Source organism: Neodiprion virginianus, chromosome 5 (genome assembly GCF_021901495.1).
Source record: "Neodiprion virginianus isolate iyNeoVirg1 chromosome 5, iyNeoVirg1.1, whole genome shotgun sequence".
Lineage (NCBI taxonomy): Eukaryota > Metazoa > Arthropoda > Insecta > Hymenoptera > Diprionidae > Neodiprion > Neodiprion virginianus.
The window spans coordinates 34,161,350-34,185,606 of record NC_060881.1 but is presented as its reverse complement, the minus strand read 5'-3'; the positions used below and the strand labels follow the sequence as shown (position 1 = coordinate 34,185,606).

The following is a 24,257-nucleotide window of genomic DNA, read 5'->3' as shown; positions in this document are numbered from 1 at the left end:
AGGTTTCGGCGAAAACAAAACGGCAATTGTACAGATTGGGTGCAATCCAATGATAATGATAACAATCACAACCAATTTATCCGTGTCTCAATTGCTTGCAACAATCGGTTGTATCCTTTCACCGAAAGCTCTCATTCTTGCGTATATAATACGAAGGAAAATAAAGAAGGTAATGAAGATAAAAATAAAAAATGAAAATACGATATAAAAGATATGACAATTTACGAACCGTATATATATATGTATATCTATAGGAAAAGATTTACCTTGCTAGTCCCAGGACCAACTTATACCACGGACTTGTAATCGGCTGTAAAACATTTGCCAGAAAGATCATTAACCTATATAGTTTTAGGCATGTGTATATCAATTTTATCCCAATCTCTAGCATGACGACTGTTCGACATTATTTAAAGCCTATTTTCTGTGCCTGAGTCAAATTCAAACTGAACTTTAAATATATGTTATTGCATTTACATCGGATGAAATTTTTTTTTATTTTTAATGTATCAAGAATAACGGAAAGAGAAGAACTTAAAAAATGCAATATCTAGACCCATGTATACGATTCGATTTGAAAGAGCATTCTCACACACGAAATAATAATTTTCTTCGTCTATAGTGTTGATCACATCGTGTTGAGAAGAAAAATCGTGGTTTCTTCAACAGTCTAAACAACTATTAAACACAAAATTAATTTATGGCACAGTTATTATTTACCAAATTCATTGAGGATATAAGATAAAATACACAATCGGAGGACTTTTTTTTTTGACGGTTATACATGAGTACAGGTGTTTGGACTTACCATGGCATCATATTACTTTCCGCGTCGATATAGTTATATATGGTATGTGTGAGTGTAGTTTTTTTGTTTCTTTTTTGGTGGGTAGTGGAGGAGGGAGGGAGGGAGGTGAGGGCAGGAATTATTTTTACACACGAGCTTGATGCGATGAGGTAAGAATGTCCAGAAGTAATCGAAAAAGGATGAGAGGCGTAAGGATTTTCTTTAGAAGAACAGGCATTGAATTTCGTCGAATTCAGTGGGAAGGAGAAAAATGAAAAAATAATGTATGGGTAAGAAACTAGAGGGAAAAAAAGAAAACGAGACGACACAAAAATAACTTGTGCCAAACTCGCCTGACGATGAGCACCAGCACTCATTGTATCGAATATGTAATATGTATGTACCATAATAGAAAATCGGTTTTCAAAATAATCACTTCCTTTTGATTTTTGAATATTGTTTTGTTTCTTTTTTTTCTGTTATCATATCACGTTTTGCAATGCCGTACTTCATAGTAATGCAAAGTTTTTTCGTATTTTCTTTTGTCTATACGATGTATAAATACTTATTACGCCTGTAAGCATAAACATGCTATTTGATGGTACAAATTTAGTTCACGGTTACACGACCCGTTGCTACCACATCCAAAGATAATATTTATTACTTAGTTTTCCGAATTTGCTGTAGATAGTCTCAAAATAGTTGAGGTACACGCCTGTATGTGTAAACTACAGTCAAAGTTCTGCGTGTAAAATTGACGTAAGGGTTAAGCAGCTGCAGTTATGACGTTTCACACAACCAATAAATGTACACGCAGTTTCTACACGACTTTTAAAGTTTTCCTTTCCTCTGTGTTTCTTTTTGACTTCTGTATTACCATTTCAACAACCGGTTGTTGAAAATAGATGCATCGCTGTATATTATATGTATAGATATTTATATGTGTACACGATACAAGTACAAAAAATGCAATATTGAGCAGAAGCCAATAAAATGGACAGAAAAATATACACGAAATTAAAGAAAATCCTGAATAACACATAGAAGCGATTATTGTACGATGTATTTTCATTTTAGGTTGGTGTGGATTAGACATTGACTACCTCGTTACGTCTAAATTTGTGTACTACTTGTACGGCTGTAGGTTGTTATTGAATGTTTTCACAACTAAAATGCTATCACACCATGAACAGTGTTCTGAAGTTTGCTTCTAACTGCAGTAAAAGTACAATTCTGAAACAGGAAACGGTTTGTCAGGAACGCGGTAGAAAGCGATTGGGCGTTAATTCATCGGGGAAATGATAGAGAAAACGAAAATGATATAGACATGACGATCGTTTCATGGAAATGACCATTTGGCCCCGCAGTGCTGTCGATGTTGTCGCTTAAAATAGTTCGAGAAGAAGCGGCATACAAAGTATGTTTACAGGCGTTCACTTCGGTAGCTGTACGAGCAGGTATAAATGCCTTGTACGGTACATAATGAAAAGCAAGCATACACAACGATTGTCCAATAATATCGGCATTACGCGTCTATATGTATACAGGTTTATATCTTCAACAATCATCCGCATTTGAACAATCATTAGAAAAATATAAAGCGCACGCACCAATCATTCATATACTTGAGCATAGTTCGAGGTATACTTTAAATGCCGTACATTGATACAACACTTTGAATTAGAAGCGCAACTGCATGCAGCTGAAGCCAAAAGACTATGCTGCACATCGGGGTTGTTTTAGTCCGATCTCAGTACGAACGATCCCTACGAACGATCATGCTGGATTTTTGACTGAACCGTAGACAAATGTGTTACTGGGCACTTGGCAGAGAATATTTTTATCGATATTACATCCAGACAGTCGATCGTAGGGTAGTTGACGACGTATACGGTAGGAAAATGGGAACTGGGGGTGAAAAGTTCTTCTAAAATACAGGCACGGTCGAACCGCACTTGTTTGACCAGTTCCTCGCTCTCTGCGCGTAGTTCGGCTGCGCAGAAAGTTGCGCACGGCGCATTAAAAGAGCTCCTTCACCAAGGTCCAACGAGTGAGGTTATCGCCGTGCGTATACAAGCCAAATGTTTTCAACACACAAAGTTACATACAATTAATAATAAAAGAAGAAGAAAAAAAAAAAAGAAACGTAATGGGAAAAGACATACAAATTATCACGCAATAATATACTGCACAACGAACAGGTTATAGTATAACAAGATGAATTTGTACACAAATCAAAACAAGGCAAAAAAAAATAAAAATGTATATAAAGATGTATATACATGTGAAAATAAAATTGCATTAAAAGTATTATAGTAGCTTACAGAAAAGAGCATAGAACAGCGAATGATAAAGTGAGTAAAAGAGTTATTATAGTAAGGCTCAAAAGAGAGAGTAAGTATAGAGATAGATAGATAGATAGATAGATAGATAGATAGATAGGTAGAAGATAGAGATAGAGTGACAGACAGAGATAGATGAAGAAAGAGACAGTGAGAGAGAAGAAGAGCGCTTACAGCTTGGTCTGTTGAGCTCTTGCTGTAGGGTACCGGTATCAAACGTTCCTGCAACTCGCCACCAATCACCTTCAAGAGTAAATGGTAACATCATGGTTATGTATGGCATGAGATGCACTTGAAGCAAGCTGCTCTCGAACGTTCAAAGTACTTCATTCGTTTTATACAATAACGTACCCAACAGAAATAGAGGAAACAAGAGAAAAAAAAAGATTAAATAAAATACCCACACCCCGAGCTCGTTTGGAAAATCTATTAAAAACGTGTTTCCCGAAATTTTCAACCAGCATGTTTTTGTACGGATTCAATTGTCGTGATGAATTTTTCAGTGCAGTGTTAAAAGTTTTGAACTTCACGGCTACATTTGTCATATCTGTGATACAACGGTCAAGATTGAAATGAGTGTGATATATTCTGGGTACGTGTGTAACGTGTCGTGTGTATATAAATATACATAATTTGTATGGATTATATACTTGTTTTCGCGATACTGAAATTCCGATGCATAAATGAGGTTGAGAATGTGACAAATAGCGGTGGACATGCAAATAAAAGTGTGTATTCGGCCACTTGACAAATCCGTTTGGTATTTAGGAATTTGACGCGGCGTTTAATGACGTATCGTCACTTTTTTCTTTTCAAACGACCTTCAGGCAACTGTGAACCAGACCTTATCATCGGAGACGATTAGAGGCGAATATAGCCAGACTCAATAGAATGAGAGGTCGATTAGATTAATGATGCCGGCATAGTGTTGTTGCTATAGATATTTCACAATATACGTATAGCCCGAGTAACATGGATAGTATAGCATAGAAAAAAAGATATTGTAAGTAAGTAGGATATACATAATATGTAGTATATATTCATGTATAGCAAGGGTGAGAAAAAAAAATTGGCAGAAAACGATAGATATTTACACCGAAGACATGTGTTTTCGAGTAAGTTTTGGAGCACATGTATAGTCTTCAATTTTGACCGATGAGACAGGGATTGTCGAAAAGAGTTTGTAGTAAAATAGTTAGGGTTTGGGTTAGGTTAGGTGGAGGATTTCAACTTATCCGCTCACGTTCTCGTGAGACTGCAGTGAAAACAATATTATAAGTATACAATAAGGTACAATCGTGGAAACTTACGGGAACGCATAATATAAGCAAAGTATGAAGAATAGGTATACGAGAGTAGTATAATGAGGCAAGGAACATTATGGATAGTAAGAATTGAAAAAGTAAAGGGACAAATAGCGACAAATGTAACAATAGAACGTGACTGTATAGGTGAAGATATCGAACACAGCGTATCGTATCTCTTTAGCGACGTATTCCTAGGTCCAACGTAATTCTGCGATAAATACGTATAAATGTGTCACTACAGCTGCATCACGATGATTAAATGATTCACAGTATGTTATATTGCGTGGATGCAGTTCAATGTTAGACTTTGATCGTGTCCGTTTCGTCATTGTTAAAACGATGGCATAGACGACAGGTCACTCAATCATTCTCGCGCACAGAAACATGTAGAGCATTGTTATAGACTGGTGCATAAACAGACCGTTTATTATCCGTGCCAAAAAATTGGGACTAATCAGGGCTTACCGGTTTTTTTTTCTTGTTCTTTTTTTCAATCGCTATTATCAATTTTGAGGTTGTGAAGTTCAACTATCATCGGTTGCTTTTAACAAGAAATATTGGTAGTGATGCAAACGTGAGTCACGTCTTCGAATACTGCGATATACTATGTCCGTCGGTTTTCTTTATGAGCACTAACTGTCTCACGGATTAAACATCAATGATTGATAGTTGCGGAAGCATAAATTTGAGAGAAGAAAATCGGTTTATAGAAATGTTGGGGGAAAAGAACAAAGGAAATCAACCGAATTTGTAATTTGAAAAAGAAAGAAAACGTTCAAATAGTGCCTGAATAAACTCTAGAGAGTCGATAACCTCTAAGAAAATGTGAGAATTAGTATTTTCGTGCATTGTACTGTCTGCGCGTATTGTGTATCGGAAAAAGAGAAACGTCCGCAGAGTTAAAAAAAGCAACAAGATAAAATAGCATAGTATAATATTTGATCTGTGTGTGACGACGATTAGACATGTACGACAAATAATGTGTTTGCGTGTATAATTAATGTAATGTGGGTAGTGTAAATGTATAACGTTGGAGTTACGACTCACGCGACCAGACACAAACATAGGTATGTATAATATTGACATCACAAACAAGAAAAAAGTGACATAACGTTATAAACGAAAGAAGAATGGGAACAGAAAAAACAACAAAGACAGATACATGTTAAGAGTATAGTATAGAGATACGTATAGCGGTGTGTAAAAATTAAAGTATTCTACGGTGACAAAAGTGAGAGTATACTAACTATACATTCGCACTTCGGCGACAAAGGTGACAAAACTAACGAATCGGCGTTTTTCAAAGGTTTGAAGGTTTAATCCATTGATCTTTAAAGGTGACATTAAATAGAATGATACAAATGCAAGTTGGAAGAGCTCTGAAGGGACGCTTCTGCTCTCTGGTGGAAAGTTTCGCAACTACACAAGTGTCACTTCGCACGGTCAACGGTTACAGATTCGCATTTCGGCAATCGAAGTGTAGTATAAATTCAAAAACGCGAATATTTTAGTTGTGTCACCTTAGTCACCGGAGTGTGAATTATACCGTCACACGTATAATACCTACATAGTAATTTGTTTACTGTTGATTATGAAAACGTCGAACTCGACGTTAGAATAATTGGTCATATCGATGAAGAAACGAATTTTGTACAGAGCTATTAGGGTTAGGTTAGGACATCGTCAAGTATTTCAGGACGTATATACATACAACTTATAATATACATACTTTTGCATGTATAATATAATGTACATATCTTGAAATACAACGTTGTACAAGCACTATAAATACCTATATAATAGAAAGTATATGTGCGCGTATGATGATTTTTAACCCCCCCCCCCCCCCCCCACTAAACGAATGATTTTTTTTTCCTTTATTTCATTTCACGTTAGTCATACGATTATTCTTGCAATGATTAGTTATAGACGAGACTAACGAAATTACATGTACATCGTGAACGCGTCGATTAAAGCTGTTCGATTATACATACGATACAATATAGCATGTGCACATAACGTTTATAATTTTTGTTTGGGCAGGCGGAGGGACTGGTTTCAATTTCATAATTAATTATCTATAGCACCGGCGATTTTCAAAGAAAAGAAACTAGAACAGAATAAAAGTGAACGGTAAACAAACGAGAAGAAGAAACATAAAGGACAATGTGAAACAACAACAATAATAATAATATTAATAATAATTGAAAGCAATAAATTAAAATTCAAGTCGGAATATCTTCTGTACGCATGAACAACAATAATAATAACAAAATAAGATCGCCTATACGAAGAACCTTTATATGATTTATACGATATCGTGAGATATCTTAATATTTGTCATTCCCGTTTCTCTATCCTTGTCATTTATTTTTCCCAAACAGCATGTGTCAATTTTGTGTACCTACACAAACTATAACTATACATATGTTTGATAATTAATTTATATCGTATGCAGAATCAAATACACATGTGTCGTTTGTCAGCGTAGGTACTCAATTGTCGCGGTTGAAATACGTGAACATAGTTTTGTTTCGCTTATTTACTTGGTAAAAATCTATTGAAAATAATGGTGTGGTAGCACGTTTGTATTGTTATATTGTATCAATGTGTATCCGCTTTCGATGACAAAAAAAAAAAAAAAAAATACTCAGCGCATATCACACGTACTTGGAAAAGAATTTTTTTTTTTCTCTTTCACTCTGTCTCCGAACGGTTGACTTTATCGCACATTTCGAGACTGCGCGTAAATTCATATCGCCATTCTTAATGTCATACACGTATTTAAAACGTGTTGTGCATAAATTGGTATGTGTAGAAAATAGATTTTTTGCATTATACATGTTGTCACTTGTACGTTTCGATAGTATCTGACAGTGACCTAGATTATATAAGTTTAATTGTACTGGGATATAACGTAATACATGTACTCAATTTTTTTTTCAATACGCTGTTATTATTATTCCCTTTTTTTCTCTCTGTACATATCACACAGACACACATATATATATATAATATGTCTGAATGCGTTCGTTATATTATTATTCAACTACATATTGTAAGATCAGAAAAGTGTTTTGTTTGCCTTTTCAATGTTTTTTTTTTTTTTTTGGAATCTCTATATTCAAAAGATATTCTTATTACCAGTTTATATGTAACGTAACATCGCAATAACACTATTACGTCTTATATATGTTATACGTATACCCGTACGTATACATGCAAATAATCGTATATCGTATACATACGGTATACGATATACATGTATAAAATTAATTTCAAATTTAATAAAACCTAAGTTAATATAACAAGCGATAACTGCACCGTTATCATTATATTAAAGCTATGATACATAGACTTTTTGTATTTCCATTGTATTTAAAAAAAATATATACACCGCAACAATTGATCATCACCGGATATGTGACAAATCGTGGCATCGATTTATTGACTTTAATAACGCCGATGTTTTTTTTTTTTCTTCTTTTTTTATATATGGCGCTGTCGTATTATATTCAATTTTTGTTTCTTACTTCATTTTGTGTATCTGATATTTCACCTGAATAGATACATCATTTATATTGGGTAATAGAACCTTACGTTAACAATATATCTATATCATTGGTCGAAGAGTGTGTTTATATATATATATATATATATATATATATATATATATATATATATATATATATAAAAGTTATAATATTTCATCATCGATACATGTTTAATTTTTCACTGACTAGGTACAGCGATTCAGGAAGTTTCCTGTATGGTTAAGAAGAACTCATCAATGTGTAGATAAGATAAAAAGATGAGGTAGTAAGTTACTGAATAATTTGATTTTGAATATGATTTTCCAAACTGCGCAATTCCAATCAATGGTGAAATTGAAAATTTTGAATAAAAAAAAAAAAAAAAAAAAAAGTTTGAATACCGAATTTACACGACGAAGATTTCGTTTTTTCCGATTGCATTTGGTTTTCCAATTCGTAGGAAAAATACATTTTCATCGCCGTTCAATCAAAGTTTAGAAAATATCGATGGCATATACGACGTTATATAGCATGTGAGAGCTGCAGAATTATTTTTATCAAAAATAAAAATAGGATCGAATCGTTATTGATAGATATAATAACAGGCGAGCGAATATAAAAGAAGAAGTATAAATGAGAAATGTATATAAGTGAAACGAAATTGATAAAATAGGCGTAAGATTAAAGCGTGGGTTTTAAAAATGAAATAAAAATTCGATAATAGTGATAAAAAGTTTCGTCAACTACGGCTGGCCGATATATAAGTATAGTATACTGTTAGAAGTTACGTGGGATGCAGTCTAATAGAATATATAAAAGATTGTGTGAGTATGTGGATCGTAATAGAAATGTTTAGATGGCCGAGTAAAACGAAGTATATATAATTAGATATAAAATTTTTATCGGATAATCGAAAATGTTTGTGAAAACGATTTCGAAGATTCGACACATTGTTTTTCTTTTCTGTTTTGTCGCTACGGGATTCGTCATGTAACGTATTATCGAGTATAATTACAGTTTATATTGAATGCGTTGTAGATACGAAGTATAGTAATAATTGAACCCTGCCTACGATTGCTGCAGCCGCAATTTTTTTTTTGGCAACCATGTATAACCAGCTGTATCAATTAATTTTAGCGAGTCCTCGTTTATCAAATTACCGTAATACGAATTCATACCCATCTCGTTATGAACATACTAGTTTGAACGATGTGTTTTTTTTTTTTTGTCTCTTCCCCTCAAACTAGCAGCTATGAAATTTGTCTGCAATAGAAGAAAACCAACCCTTTGAGTCACAGCGGTAAGTATTCTTACCATCTATTTTATATCCATTTATTATGCATTTAGATAACTTTTCAACATATTGCGGTAGTATACTAATAAGTTTTCAATACTCGAGAGTCATCGTCGCGAAGTAATGTAAATTATTTTTATTACAAACAAATTGATTGAAAGAAATCGTGTAAATTGAAGGAGTAATTCATTTGCAAGAAAGTTAGCCCTCTACACATATACATGTTCCGCATTATTTTTGTGCTCGCTGATTACGATCTCGAAACGGATATAAAAAATTCAAGATGGCGGATTCAATATGGCCGTCGAAAATTTTTAATCCGATCGAAACCGGAGAAAAAACTTTGTCCGGGGGTTTTTGGGGTCGCTGATTACGAATTTGAGATCAGATTCTTATAATTCAGCATGGCAAATTCAATCTGTGACCCCAAGAATCCCTGCATATACTTTTTTTGCCTGTATTCGATCCGCCATCTTGGATTTTTTAAATCTGATTTCAGATTCATAATCAACGAACCCAAAGGCCATGGAATACCATTTTGCTATAGAAATTGACCTAGCGCAATGATGCGTGACTCGAAGGGTTAAGGAGTGTTTTCTTCTCCCCACACGATTTGTACGAGGCCCTAACAAAGAGTCTGACATACAGACGATCAGACACATTCGCAACTCAATCCCAAGCAAGCGGGATCTAATTCGCTTTGGCGCACTCGTATCGAACGTATCGTAGGCAAGCGTTAATAAGCTAACCTGATCAGCACTAATATTTGCAAAACACACGTTACTCCAGCGAAGTCTCTCAACGTTTAAGAAGTCCGTGCAAAAAACGCGTACTCCGTATACTCCGTGTTTCATCAAAGTATGCCTCTCTCTTTTTTTCCGACATCTGTACGTTATGCAACCAACATGCTTCGAGAGGTTTTACACACGTATGTAACGTAATAAACACATGTTACACAGGTATGTGTACATAGATTTTTGTCGGTTCGATTTTTAAGCGTGGGAGTTGCAGGTCAGGAACGGATGTATAAAAGTATATAAGTGGATGTATATGTATACAGATATAAGTACGCGTTATACGATAAACTATAGAAGTCGAGTAGGTATCTTTTTTTGGAAAATTAAATATTCCGGCAGACTCTACCATATGTATTATTGTACACACGTATCATCTCTGTGTAAATTTTGCATTGGAACGGTCATTCGCAAATTTCGTTCGCAAGATGTGTGATACAGGGAGAAAAAAAATAAAATAAAAAAAAATAATAAATAATAACATTCCAATACCGTGAATTATACAGGAACTGAAATAAAAGATAAAAAGAATGAAATAACTCGGAACGGGAATAAAGGAAACTCTTATTTTCTCGATTATATAATAAATTGCTTTTTTGTTACAAAGTGTATTTGAATTGATTTAATTAATTATTAGTTCGCGTTTAAAAGCTCAACGTTAAATATGCTCACAGATATTTCAATTAAATTTTATAGCAACACAATTGCACAGATTAACTGCGCACGAATGTATTGATTTTAATAACCGTAATATTTTACACCGTGTCTGTATTTGTATATTGTATTGCAATATACATTCTGAATTGGATTTAAAATCAGGATAATAATGAAATACAGCATTTAAATGAATACTAAATATCTTATTAAGTACGTCCCACATAATCATAACCATTATCATCGTCATCATCATTATTATCTGGACAAATAATAATTAGAAAACAATATATGTATCATATATGTATGTATGTATATAATATATATAGGTAATGCAGAGTATAATCAGTTTACGCAAAAAAGGTAGAAAAAAAGTGAACCGCGTTTCGTACCATCGATAAAAATTTCATCCTTCAACAATATGTAATTATTAATCTAAGGAAGTGACGGAAAGATGAGGGATACTGGACTGGGTGAACAGAAATAATAATAATAATAATAATAATAATGTATGTGGTAATAAAAACAATAATAATTACAATATTATTAATAGTAATAATGACAGCAATAATATACTAAATAAAATTAATGGCGATATTAAAATGAAACAAAAAATATTGACCATTAAAAAATGGAAAAATGAAAAAAAAAAAAAAAAAACCCACAAATTCATCTGACAATTTGCAAATGGCTCTGTACTCAATGTCAAACGATGAATGAAATGTATAATATAGGTGTTGTAAATTATACGAATCCAGAAGTAATAAATATTCACTTGTCATACGTTAACGAATATCATGTGTTTTTTTCCAATTTTTTTTTCTTTTTTTTTTTTTTGTCGTTACAAAGGGTTTGCAAAGTTTACAGCGTTTTTTTTTTGTTTTTTTGCCAGTTTGTAAATTATTTCAAGATCGCAGGCGGAGGGCAGAAATTATATTTGCTCGGGGAGCGAATGATAAAAGGGAGATAAAAGGAAATGGGGTAAGGTTTAAGCCGCGCAAGCGAGTCAGTATGAAGAAGAGGCACACTTTATTCTCGTATTTAATAGTATAGCAGTAATAATAATAATAATAATAATAATAGTGGTGGTAGTAGTAGTAGTAGTAGTAGAATTTGCTTCATCTTTGTTAAGATTATTATCATTATTGTTGATTTCTTTGAATCCATGCAGGTATAATTGATCAGACTCAAAGACTGATAGATCGGAAGTGGCAGTGAAAGGGATGACGGTGAATTTATATGCTTGTCTCGTGAACGAGCTTTGGTACAGCGTCGGATTGGGCAAGGTTGTTGGAACTCGAATGCGGTGAGTTAGCTGATCGTGATTCGGGAGCAAGCGATTGGTTGTTGGTATTATTGGCTTGGGATACTGTGGATTTGTTGTTGGTGGTGTTTTGGTGGTGCGGTGTTGCAGCCGATCCAGGAACATTTAGCAGCGGCGGTGAAGAAGAAGCAGGACTGTTGAAGGACGGCAGCCAATTTCTTTTGCCGGATGCTGTTGTTGTTGTATCGTGGTCCTGACTGTTGTGCTCGTTATTGGTAGTGTTCCCGATGGCGTTCTTCAACGATTTGACTGTTGTCAGGTTGGTGTTTGTTGGGTCTTCGTCAATGTACGTGAAGTCGGATAAAGGTCTGGGTCCGGTGTGGCTGCGCGAGCTGCGCATACTGTGTAAGCTGTGTAAACTATGGACAGAACGTCTTTCCTCCAAATCCTCTAGAGTCGACTTGAACGCTCTGATTACCCGTAGCTGGAAAAAAATAGGGAAGGGCCTTCTATCAGGGGGGCGAGGAAGGGTAGCGACACACAAACACACGCCAGTGCAACTTTTTTTTTCTCCCCATCATCATCAGCTTTCCGATCAATTTATCCCCGTCAATAAATCTCATCGATCCGGTTGTACGTACTTCTCACTCTATATGATATTTAGCTGTTATATTATACTACCTACTAACAAACTGCAAGCAAGCGCATAACTCATTTCTTGCTGCTGCAGCATATTTCCGTAATTTCATCTTTGGGTTACATTTTACTGTATCAAATCGTTGGGGAACGGTGAAACTTAGCAGGCTGGCATTACCGACCGAGCGGACTGAATTACCAACTGCGCGTGCGCAAAATAATTGAATTCTATTGGTCAGCAGATCGTAACCCGTCAGTATTTTATACGGCAAGGCAGGTGAGCCAACTTATTAGAATCGGTGTTTGAAACGTTAAACTCTCATACGTCAAGAACCGAATTGAAATTAGGTTGGTATGTTGACTTCTAGCAGTCGTCGGTCAGTGGAAAATAAAAGTTTCCCAAGCCTTCCCGAATACTGTATCATCTGCTTATCCTAAAATAAAAAAAATTAACATCACCTGCGTAAGCTCTATAAGCCATGCGTTTGACGACTGATTGTGAGGCTTGAGGTGGCCAGCCTGCCTGAAAACTCGACACAGCTCGCGCATGCGCAGTCGGACGGTCAATCTACCAAGTTTTACCGTTTTATCTCAGCATATCGTATGTTAATTATCGGCAAAGGTCCCGCGTATTGTGCATATAACATTACTAACGAGTAAATTGAAATTTTGTCAAATTCACACGCCGAAATTCCGAATTACTCGTTACTGACACAGTACTTGAAAGTCCCTGTAATTTTCACAACGAGGAAAAAAAAAAAAAAAAAACAAACTGTTGTACCATTGTCGAATGCGCTTTTCTACAAAACATTTAATTGAACCAATTCAATATCACAACTAATGTAACTATACATGGATCAATTCAAATTCACGTCAGAGCACATTTTATACGGTAAGTAATATTTTTTCATCCGTCCATCAACACTCGAAGTATATATATATACATATAATATTAAGTGGGTAGATGTATTATTAAATATCTACATACTCCAAGTGTCCGAGGATTAATGTGAACACAGTCGTACAGTTCTGAATGATTTGCGGAAAAGTGAATTTTTCCAATCAATACCGATATTGTGTCGATATGTATTGTGGAATTTAGATGAGAAAAAAAAAGGAACAATTCTGTAATTTTTACTGACGCTCATAGTTGACCTGTTAGTTTGATTGAAAACTAGGCACGAAGTTAGAAGAATTGATCGCGAGGTGATACTTCAAAGTTGGGTATAAATTGAATAAAGAATAAACCGCATCATACATGATTTTTTGCCAATCAGTGATCACTTTTCCTTTTGCCCCTATTTTTCTATCCTCATGATCCGCGAAAGGCATTATTCGCGAATACAACATAAACTACACATGTATAATGCATGTATTTGTCCGACAATTTTTTTTAATACAACACCAATTAGCAATGGTCCGCAACAGTCCGCGCAAAATTTTCTAAAACCATATATTCGTTTGTTATATGATAATAATATTAATAATAAGAATGATGATGCTAAAAGTGATGGCGAAAAAACTTTTTTTGAAGTTATGGGGGCTTTCTTGTCACAGTTATGTGCAGGGTTTCACGTACGTATAAAAGTTATACGCAGTCCTTACACAATTACATCACAGAATGTGAATTTAATGTAAGAAAAACGAATGAAACGAGTAGTCGGAAAATTCTTAAATCAATAGAAAAAAAAGCAAACCATTAATTAAAAATGATAAAGCGATATAACTTAAGTGATTAATTTTCTCGTGGAAATAAGGTACGTCTCAGCAGAGTTTGAAACCTTCTACGATCTTGCCTAGAACGCTGTTTCACAACTATATATATATACAAGTTTATGCCACGCGCATTTATTACACCACTATGAAACACGCTCGAAAAAATGATTACGATATTATTTATCCTTTCACAGAATTTGACGAACTTGCTGATTAAATATGTCTAATATTTTTTATCCGTAAATTTGCAATAACTCGGTATGGCATGTGGCGGCATTTCGTTTATACAAAAGTCTCGATCAACACTTATGTAAAAAACAAGCGACTCATTCGGTTTGTACAATAGCGCGGGCGCTTGTTTCAAGTTTGGATCGTCTTGCTTTTCGAAATTATGTTTTCTTCAATGCATTCAATTACATGAAAAAAGCTTGAAAATCCATTCAAACGCAGCGCAGGGTGGATGTTTCTGTACAACGGTGTGTGTTAGTTGGAAAATATAGGGGAAAAAAAAAAACGTTGTGCAGTGAATTGTTGAACGTACCGTAACGAGATACGATGTGAAACCGGCAAGACAGGCAATTAAAGCTATAAATAAATTCTTTGAGCATGAAATTTTCTTTTTCTAGTTTGAACCAAATGCGTTTAAATCGCTCCTCGTCATATTTAGTTGTTTTTTTTTTCTCTCGAGTGGTAATGTGTTTCTGGACGTGTGAATAATGCGTATATATTGCATGTGTGTTATAAATAATACGTCCAGCAGCATGATACATAATTTATATTTTTATGTAACATAATTTAGGTACATAATATTATATGTATATTTATACATATATCTAAGTATGTACACAATTTCGGTGGTGTTTTTGGGTGTGTTCATTTATCGTGCAAGCGTGTCGATGTATACGTATAACATATATTTGTGTTCACTCGTTTGCATGTGAGGGAACGAGTGCAGCTGTGTGATTTTAAAAATAGAAAATTATGATTTGTCCGTAGATGTGCGAAGAAAATGTTTAAACAAAAGCTGAGATTGCCGCACATTATAATATGTGCGTTTCAGAGTTGAAAGTTAAAAGAAGTGATTGATATGAATATAGAGAAAAGAGAAGGAATTATTACAGAAATTTGAGACCAATTGTTTTTTGCTAAAATAATATATATAACATATATAATTTATGTATTTAACACAGTCAACGATCGACAGATGGCAATTTCTTTATCGTTGACGGTGTTGCAATGTGAGAATAATTATATATGTATAATATTCATTGGAAATTGCGGGTGAGGTGACGAGAGAGAAGTGTGAAAACATGTTGTTTTCTTTTTTTTTTATCGTTGATTTCTATCAAACGACGGTGCAGTGGGAATATTAATTACGATGTGAAACGTGTAAAATAGTAATATTATATAATATGTATAATATAAGGTGTTTAGTTCACTGCAACGAAACACTCTCAAACTCTGTTAGTCACGATAAGATACACAATGTATACATACGTATAATAATAAATATGTTTAATACATGTATATATGTATATACGGAGTAAATTACCGACGACGGAATGGTCCGTTATATGCTACGATTTAATGCGCATGCGTAACAATTCGAGAGCAGTTGTTTGCCAGGGCGACGAACCGTCATAAATTTAGACGACGGTTCGTCGCGATGTATATAACCTCACAAATTCTGACAGCTGTCGGCGTTGAACGCAACTGACAGCGACAATTGTAAAAATTTTTGAGGTTACGTTCACGACTGTTGGTCAGCCTGGCAAACAAGCGCTCTCGGATCGTTGCGCATGCGCATTAAATTGTAGCAGACAGCGGACCATTCAGTCGTCAGCAATTTACTCTGTAATTATATATTTATATAATATAAGAATAAGAGACAGAGAAAAGGTGCAACGCAGACTAAATGACATAATTTTGTTGATAATTAAACGTTTAAATAATGAACGACAAGATTATAGTATGCACGTCTATGCATACATACATATATGTGTATATGTGTAATGCATATATATGTACGTATAAAAAATAGGGGAAGAAAAAATTCTCTGTGTAATTTGTGTAATGATTTTTTCTTTCCTCCAACATATTGCACGATTAGTGAGTCTTTTTGTTTGTATATTATAATATGTATATAATACCATATGAATTGTAAAATTGTGTTAATTGATAAATAATGATTTGGTTGCGATATATAACGGGTTAAAAAACGACACCATAATTTGAGGGTGGTGAAAAGGGGTGGTGGTTGGTGGTGGTGGTGGGGGTCACGGAACACGCAGCACACTCAGGTAATAACTATATTACTACGATCACAGCCAGTGAATGGTGGACAGATATTGATTAATAACGAAATTGTATATTATTTTCTTTTTTTTTTTTTCGATCGGCCACCACTCGACTCGCCACGCTACACAGAAAAAAACACATCGGTGCAGTAAATCATCATCTCATTTCAAGTCATGTCATCATCATAACCATTATCATCATAATCATCACGATCATCAACATCATTATCATCATCACCTTCATCATAATTATTAACATCATCAGCCAATGTAATATCAAGTCAATGACAAATCAATCATTTTTTTTTCACACACACATACACACTTGAGGTGCACAACTATAAGGCTACATTAAATTGTAGTTTCAATATGCATCAGCATGATGTGTGAAGATATATTTTCCTAGTGTTGTGTTTTTTTTTTTTTCGTTTGTTTTTAATGTGACTCTAGAATTGATCACGTATGCTATCTTCACATCACTATGAAACGATGAGATCAAAAGAAAGACAGGAAAGTGAGAAAAAAGGTAGACGAATTGAACGACAGTTACAATAGTAGTTATAGACAAACCTTTAGATTGAAGAGTAATTTTTTTTTCGTTTATACCAATGCCGCTGTACTTGGTAAAGAGAAATCTATAAAGAATGTTGATTGTCATTATAATCATCTGTATAATTAATGCACCGCAAGAGTAGTATATGAGAAAGAAAAAGAAATGGAGCTTGTTGGTTGGTTGGTTGGTTTATTTTCTTTGGTTTTGGTTTTTAAATTAGGCATACGTAAAAGGTTGATAATACAATGTAGTACAACAGGCGATCATCTACGTAAGCTACGTACTTGTTTGTACTCCGACAGGAATAGTGTGGCGACTGGCAAGAGACTGCCGCCCTGTTAAACCTCAGTCTCTCGAATGGGTTCCGCTGGCTAACAAATCATAAATCATACCATCAGTCTTATTCACTTCTGTTTTACCACTATAAGCTTTCTTTTTCATAAATTTTTAGCTTCTTGTTTTTTGTTGTTGTTGTTTTTTTTTTTTTTTTTTAAACAATTCTTTACATATTATTTAAACACACTTTGCATCATTATTATTATTAATACTTGGATAATTAATGTTGTTGTTGTTATTGCTATAATTTACGGCAATTATCCAAGTTTTGTTTGGCACGCCGAAATTCTTCTGTTATATAAGGTTGTTGCCATAGGTTAATTAATTGAGAATGGAAAATGAAAATCAAACCAGTAGTAGTTGTTCACTCAAATCACTTTGAAAATAATTATTAGAGGCAAAGGCAACGAAATCTTGTTATATTTTTATGTTTCATGATTGTTTTTTTTTTTCTTTCTTTTATTTTCCCCCGTAAATACGTGTACGAATTTATAAAAATTTTATTTGCGTTTATCCGATTTTTTTTTTCTCTCCCCAACACCTGACTGCAAAGTAAGGTAAATCGAACTCTAGGAAGTCTTTTTTCAGGTGCAGGTGAAAGTTGAGCGCCGATACGCTGTTGGTTATTTCTTAATTATTGTTAGTTTGTTTGTTTAATTATTTTATTGTTAGGATAATTATATGGAACGGATGAAAAACGACAAGAATGAAAGAGAAACAAAATTAATCACGGATTACGTATACATGTATGTATGTAGACACGAAAGACAAACATTAGCGTATTGACCGTTTTCTGAAGACACACTCTCACTCCCGAAATGATCAATCAGAGTTTGAAGAAAAAAAAAACAAGATAAAATGGAAAAAAAAAAAAAAAAACAGGAAACCTGCAGTAGTGCAGGTGAAGATGAAACGAAAATTAGAGAACTTGGCGTGACAACTAATTACTGCAGTTTATGATAACATGCACTTCCCAATGTATGGTACGGTGAAATTATTACTTTAAATACTTTTGACGTTTATTTTTCATGTTTAAACTGTTATTTTGATTTATTTATTTACACGATATTGTTAATTGATTTGACCGCTCTTGCCCAGTCGAATTTAACGCACGGACTAACATATGAGAAGGTGTGACGCAACGGTCCAGCCATTCTATTGACAACTGTGCAAATTGTGCCAACTTTGATAGGTACTGCTTAATTATGCCAGCAACAAGGATGCGGGTAAAAATTGTTTCCCTCAAAAATGAATCCGGGACGAGCGGTAAGCGTGACTCAAAGTCGTGAGGTGGAAGAAACAAGCGAGGTGGTATCGGCGCCATTGCTGAACGTGTACTACGGTCAATCAGTTTCGTGAACAATGATGAGATATTTGTCGCCTACGCGCGTTAAAATTGACTGGACTAAGACGCACGAGGGGAATATCATTGTTATTATTGTTAATATAATGTTATTTATATGTTAAGCAGCAGCAGCAGCGAAAGTATCGGCAGCAGCAGCAGCAGTAACACATCGAGAGGCAACTTGCCGCGTACTAGATCATATATTTATATATATATGAGCGCGGTGCCTTGGAGCCCGTTGGGTGTAAACCGCGTTACAGACACGTATTTGAATGAAAGAAAACGTAATCTTATATGTATATATGAAATACAGTAGGACAAACATACATATCGATAAATATCATACAATTTCAAGATCACAGCAACATCACACTGCGTTATAACAATAAAAAAACAAAAAAATCAAGAAAAAACACGAAATGAAACTTGAAAAAAAATAAATAAATAAATAAATAAATATAAATATACTGTAAAAGCGAACACCGATTTAACGTAAGAGTGTCAATGTATTATATAAATACACAAGAAAGACACGCAGCGTAATATGTATCGTATATAATAATTAAATATATATCGTAATGTTCGATAAATATTTTTATACACGTACATACTTACATGCGACATTACGCGACAGCTCTGAATACATTAATAACAAAATCAAACAAATAAGTGAAAAAAAAAAAGAAAAAAGAAAATTATGAATACATTAAGAAAGCACAACACGGCAGCCAAATTATTATTATTATTATTAATTTGCAGGAAGAAAAAAAATTGTTTAATGAAAAAAAAAAAAATGTATACAACAAAGTGAAAACGAAAACAGAAAATAGATCAGCGCTTCGTCTTCCTTAGGCTGTGAAAAGTTAGCCGTATATTTCTTATCGGTTTCATTTTTTTCTTTCCTTCCTTTCTTCATTAAAATTTATACGTACGTACATTTCGAATTTCTTGCGCGAAGCGAAATATACATGTTCTTAAAAATCGTTATTTTTCTTCATTTAAACAGTTGACTATTTATCCCGTGTGTTTTATTGATTAATATATTCTTTTATTTCACAGCCCCAAGGGAAAGAAATGTGAAATAATATTACAATTAAGGCTGTTAGTAATCATACTTTCAAACTTAAACTTTTCGTAGCCCAGCAGGCAACGATTCACGTCAAACAAACCAATGTTGATAATAATATTTTTGATGCAAGGCTCTATTATATAAAAGATGGCAAAAAAACTTGGCGCAATTTGGTGACAAAAGATTTAGAAAAAAAGAACAAACAAAGAAAATAATAATATGCTATATATATAGTAAGTATATATATATATATATATATATATATGCGCATCAAAAGTGATCAATCAATCAATCTATATACGATATAATATAGCTGATACTCGCGAATTACAAGCAAAAAATCTATTACGTAAAGGAACAAAAGTGAAAACTGTACGTGTGATAAGACGTAACGTTTCAATGGAGGCACAGAAACGAAATTTATATGTATTTTCATATACGAATTATTGTAATTATTTATTTTTTTTTTTTTCAAAAACTTTATCACATTTTTAAGAAACGAAAAATCAACCAAAACAGTCAAGGTAAATTAAAATTGACAGAAAAGTATATTATATATAAAAAAAAAAAAAACGATCAAACAATGCTGAGATTGGACTTGGGAACTAACCATATGGTAATCCTGAGAAGGAGATCTGCCTGTCACAGATACATTCTGCACCAGAGTTCTATTGCTCGTCTGAAAGTAGGTTACACATTCAGTTTTTTTTTTGACTTGTATCTTTTTTTTTTTGTTTTTTTTTTTTTTTTTTTGTTGATGTATTGAATTTTTTTTTTTTTATACGTATATGATTAAGATGGTAATTATTTAAGACTATATAACGTATAATTAGTTGGAAAAAGTTCTCAAGGTATTGACTTAAATATTTATGAACAGTGCGGTTCGCTTTTTCATCATACAGTACATAATTATAATAATGTTGACTCATATGCAAACATATACACACATACATTAAAACTCATTGTCCTACTCGTATATTCATTTTTTGTCTGTATTACGGTAAGCACGTAGGCATGTAATGTATGTATAATGTATTGTGTATACGTATGCATTTATAAGATGTTAACACGCTATTTTATGCGTTGTGCTTATACGGAAACGATTCACCGTTACAAGAATATTATTCACTCAAACGATATATACGTATGCGTTCATCGATTATTACAAGAATTATACGTACGAGGCAAATTTAATTTTTTTTTTTGTTCCTTAATAAACGAGGCAGCAAAATAAATTTTAAACTTGAAATAATCTGTATTCCTTGCATATTACAATTCTGGTTCAAGATTACAGGAACAAAAATAAATAACATTCGAATCTTTGCCGTATCGTACGTATAATCATTTTCATGATATAATTAGGTAAAGTCGAAGTCGTCGAGTTTCTGGATCGTAAAGGTGAGAAGAAAATACATGATATATGATCGAAATGAAACTGATAACGAGCACCGTGTCGGTCACTCTTTCAGATCCTAACCGTTCGACACTTCACGAGCAACTGACGGTCGGTCTCCCCCCTCCCCCCTCCCCACACTCCCCCCCACTCCCCTATCCGACTCGCTACCGAATCAGCGAAACTGCGGGACTTCGAGTGTACCTAACGAATACAACAACCGTCAATTGAGAGAACCTTTGTACGAGTGTCATTGTGAGAAAAATAAAATTGTACAATCTTGACCCAGACAAATTTCTATTTACTCGTGTGACGTTTTGGGATTGCCGGTTAATCGAATTTTGAATCGACGATAATGACGATTGAAATATATGTATACGTATATATGTGTGTGTGTTGGCAGATAGAATTTTTGTCATCGCGTTTGCAATTTTGAATCAGGGAAGAATAAAAACCGTGACCCAATGCAACATGAGAATGAAAGAAAACTGTCTGGATAAGAGAAATACAATGAAAGAAAAATAGCAGTAATAACAATAATAATGAAAAGAAGAAACAAGTAAAGAATAGAAGAAGAAGAAACGATAGACAATGATAAGGTAAGTCGGAAAAAAAATCGATGGGGTCTATAGAGTAAGACGGCTTACAGTTTATTCGTGACATGTCGTTCATGTTCACATTACGCATGATATCTTGTATATATGTAATAGCAAGATTGTTATTAATAGCGGTAATTTAGACAACTGTCTAGTCAAAACTGTCGATTTATAGGTAATCTTTCACTTCGTTTTGATAATACGGTATTTAATTAACGCTCATCGGACGATCGACCAATGATATAACAACAGGTATAATTAGAATAGGTTATGCGAGACGATGAGAGTATTTTGCTGCCATTTTATACCGAGTGTTGCGAGAGGCAAAATTATTCCTTTCATATTTTTTCACTCGTCTTTTCGCTATCAATGACACGCAAATCTAGATATATAATTACAAATTTCCAGACATTGAAGGAATTCGACACATTTCAGATATCATTACACCGCATTATACAAGTAATTGGCATCGACGTACAAAATGATAGCAAATTCTCAAGTAGTGCGACAGGAATAAAACATGAACCTATTTCTTTATCATAGGTAAAAGCGTTTGCATTCATTCGACAACATTCATTTCCACAATATCATTATTATAATATGTATATACGCCGTAGCGTTTTGTTCCATGTTAACGGGCGTGCGTGTTTCGAATGTTACTTTTTTGGATGTTAAATTCTCGCCAATGTTACAAATTAAATCGGTATGCAAATAAATAAACAAACATATATACATGTATATAATATACGATCCATATAAATCAATGAGTTGTGTGCCTGCACTTTTATGTGTATATAACACAATGTGTGTGTGTGTGCAACGATTCGGCGGTTTTGTTCGTTATTATCAACGTCACGTTATACTGTTTTAATATCCATGCAATTATAATAATAATAACAATAATAACGACAAGGAAAATATTATAATTTATGCTGATGGATTTAGTATTGTGTATATAGATTCTCGTTAGATATATTATTTCATTTTTAAAGAGAGACCAAATTTGAAATTGAATTTTTTAAGTAAATGTATAACTGAAGTCAAGTTTCCGATTTACTATTTCTGTCAATAGAAGAAAAAACAAAAGAAAAATAATAATAATAATAATAATAATAATAATAATAATAATAATAATAATATCAATGATGTAAATCCAAATGAAACGTATACTATATAATGTACTGTGAATAAATGATTTCGATTAAAAAATAAAACTAGATACACGACTTCGGGGCGGATGTAATTATTATTTGACGGTATTGGATTTGGTTCTGATGTCGAGAAGAATGATGTGAAAAATTGAGGGGGGGGGGGGGGGGGGGGAGGGAAGCAGCGAAGTGTGACCACGCTCCGTGACCGCGAAGCTTTATACAATATATGCAATAATACAAGTGCATCAGAATTAACAATAAATAGAAGGAAGAAAAGGAAAGTTTAAGCGATTAAATCATTTAATAAATAAATAAACAATATCATGGGCGGTATCGTTGCATAGAGAAATGGGTGTTATAATTCTGTGAACGCGGTATTTTTTATTTTTTCCTTTTTTTGTTTTTTTTTTTGTTTCTCGTGGATTCGACGAAGTGTCATGTGTAAGTGTGCCAAATGAAAAAAAAGTACGATGGTAATGCAAGTTATTGAAAACGATGTGAATTGAAAATTTAGAGGAAGAGGTCTTTTTCTTTTGCAGGTAAAAAAAAAAAAAAATTCCCTTCGTTTGGAAATTGTTTTCTTTTCTTTTTTTTTTTTGTTGTTGGTTGTTTTTTTATCGTTGTTGTCGGTGTTTTTGTTTTCTTAAATTATTATTTTTCGACCAAATTTCGCGTGATCGCGTATTTTTTATTACTACATGTATATGTAGGCATAAACGAAAAATTGTAAGAAACAAAGGATAAATACAGAGATGTTGTATGTATGTACAACACATTGTGGGATGGAGAAGATAAGAAGAAGAAAAAAAAAAAAAAAGTAGATACAATGAGTTTCTTAGAATAAAAAATATACCTGCGTATGTGTGTGAAAGAAACAAAGTAAAAGGTAATAAAACAAATGTAAGGTTGCGGTTTAATCTGTTAGACAATTAACTTTAACAAGGCTAAGAAGGACTGCGTGGACCATTCCTAAGAGGCGCGTATAAATTGTCTGTTTAAACATGTGTTTTTTTTTGTTGTATTTAAAAAAAAAAATATTTATGCGTGAGTCATTATTAATTTTAGTTTGATTGTTTTAAATAATACTAAAATGATAAACCTGCAGTATAACTTGAGTGCATCATAAAGTATGCGTGAGTATATTACAGGGTACACGTGCCTATGCACAATTATAAATGGATATACTTTGA

At 33.7% G+C, this 24,257-nt stretch overlaps 1 protein-coding gene across 15 annotated transcripts in view; it reads right to left on the bottom strand.

Moving 5' to 3' along the window:
• LOC124304415 (plasma membrane calcium-transporting ATPase 3) overlaps window positions 1–24,257 on the bottom strand; it is a 120,832-nt gene that overhangs the window by 6,000 nt on the left and 90,575 nt on the right. For 5 of the 15 annotated variants that reach the window (XM_046762644.1, XM_046762641.1, XM_046762642.1 and 2 more), the window contains one exon: window positions 7,867–12,459. The exons of 1 other annotated variant lie outside the window; for it this stretch is intronic. In XM_046762644.1, coding sequence (XP_046618600.1) covers window positions 11,947–12,459 — 513 coding nt within the window. In that variant the 3' untranslated portion in view covers window positions 7,867–11,946. Of the gene's footprint in view, window positions 1–3,303; window positions 3,373–7,866; window positions 12,460–16,720; window positions 16,747–17,461; window positions 17,549–20,537; window positions 20,607–24,257 lie in introns of those variants that run through there. 9 more of the 15 variants (XM_046762645.1, XM_046762650.1, XR_006908173.1 and 6 more) reach the window with 8 other exon arrangements.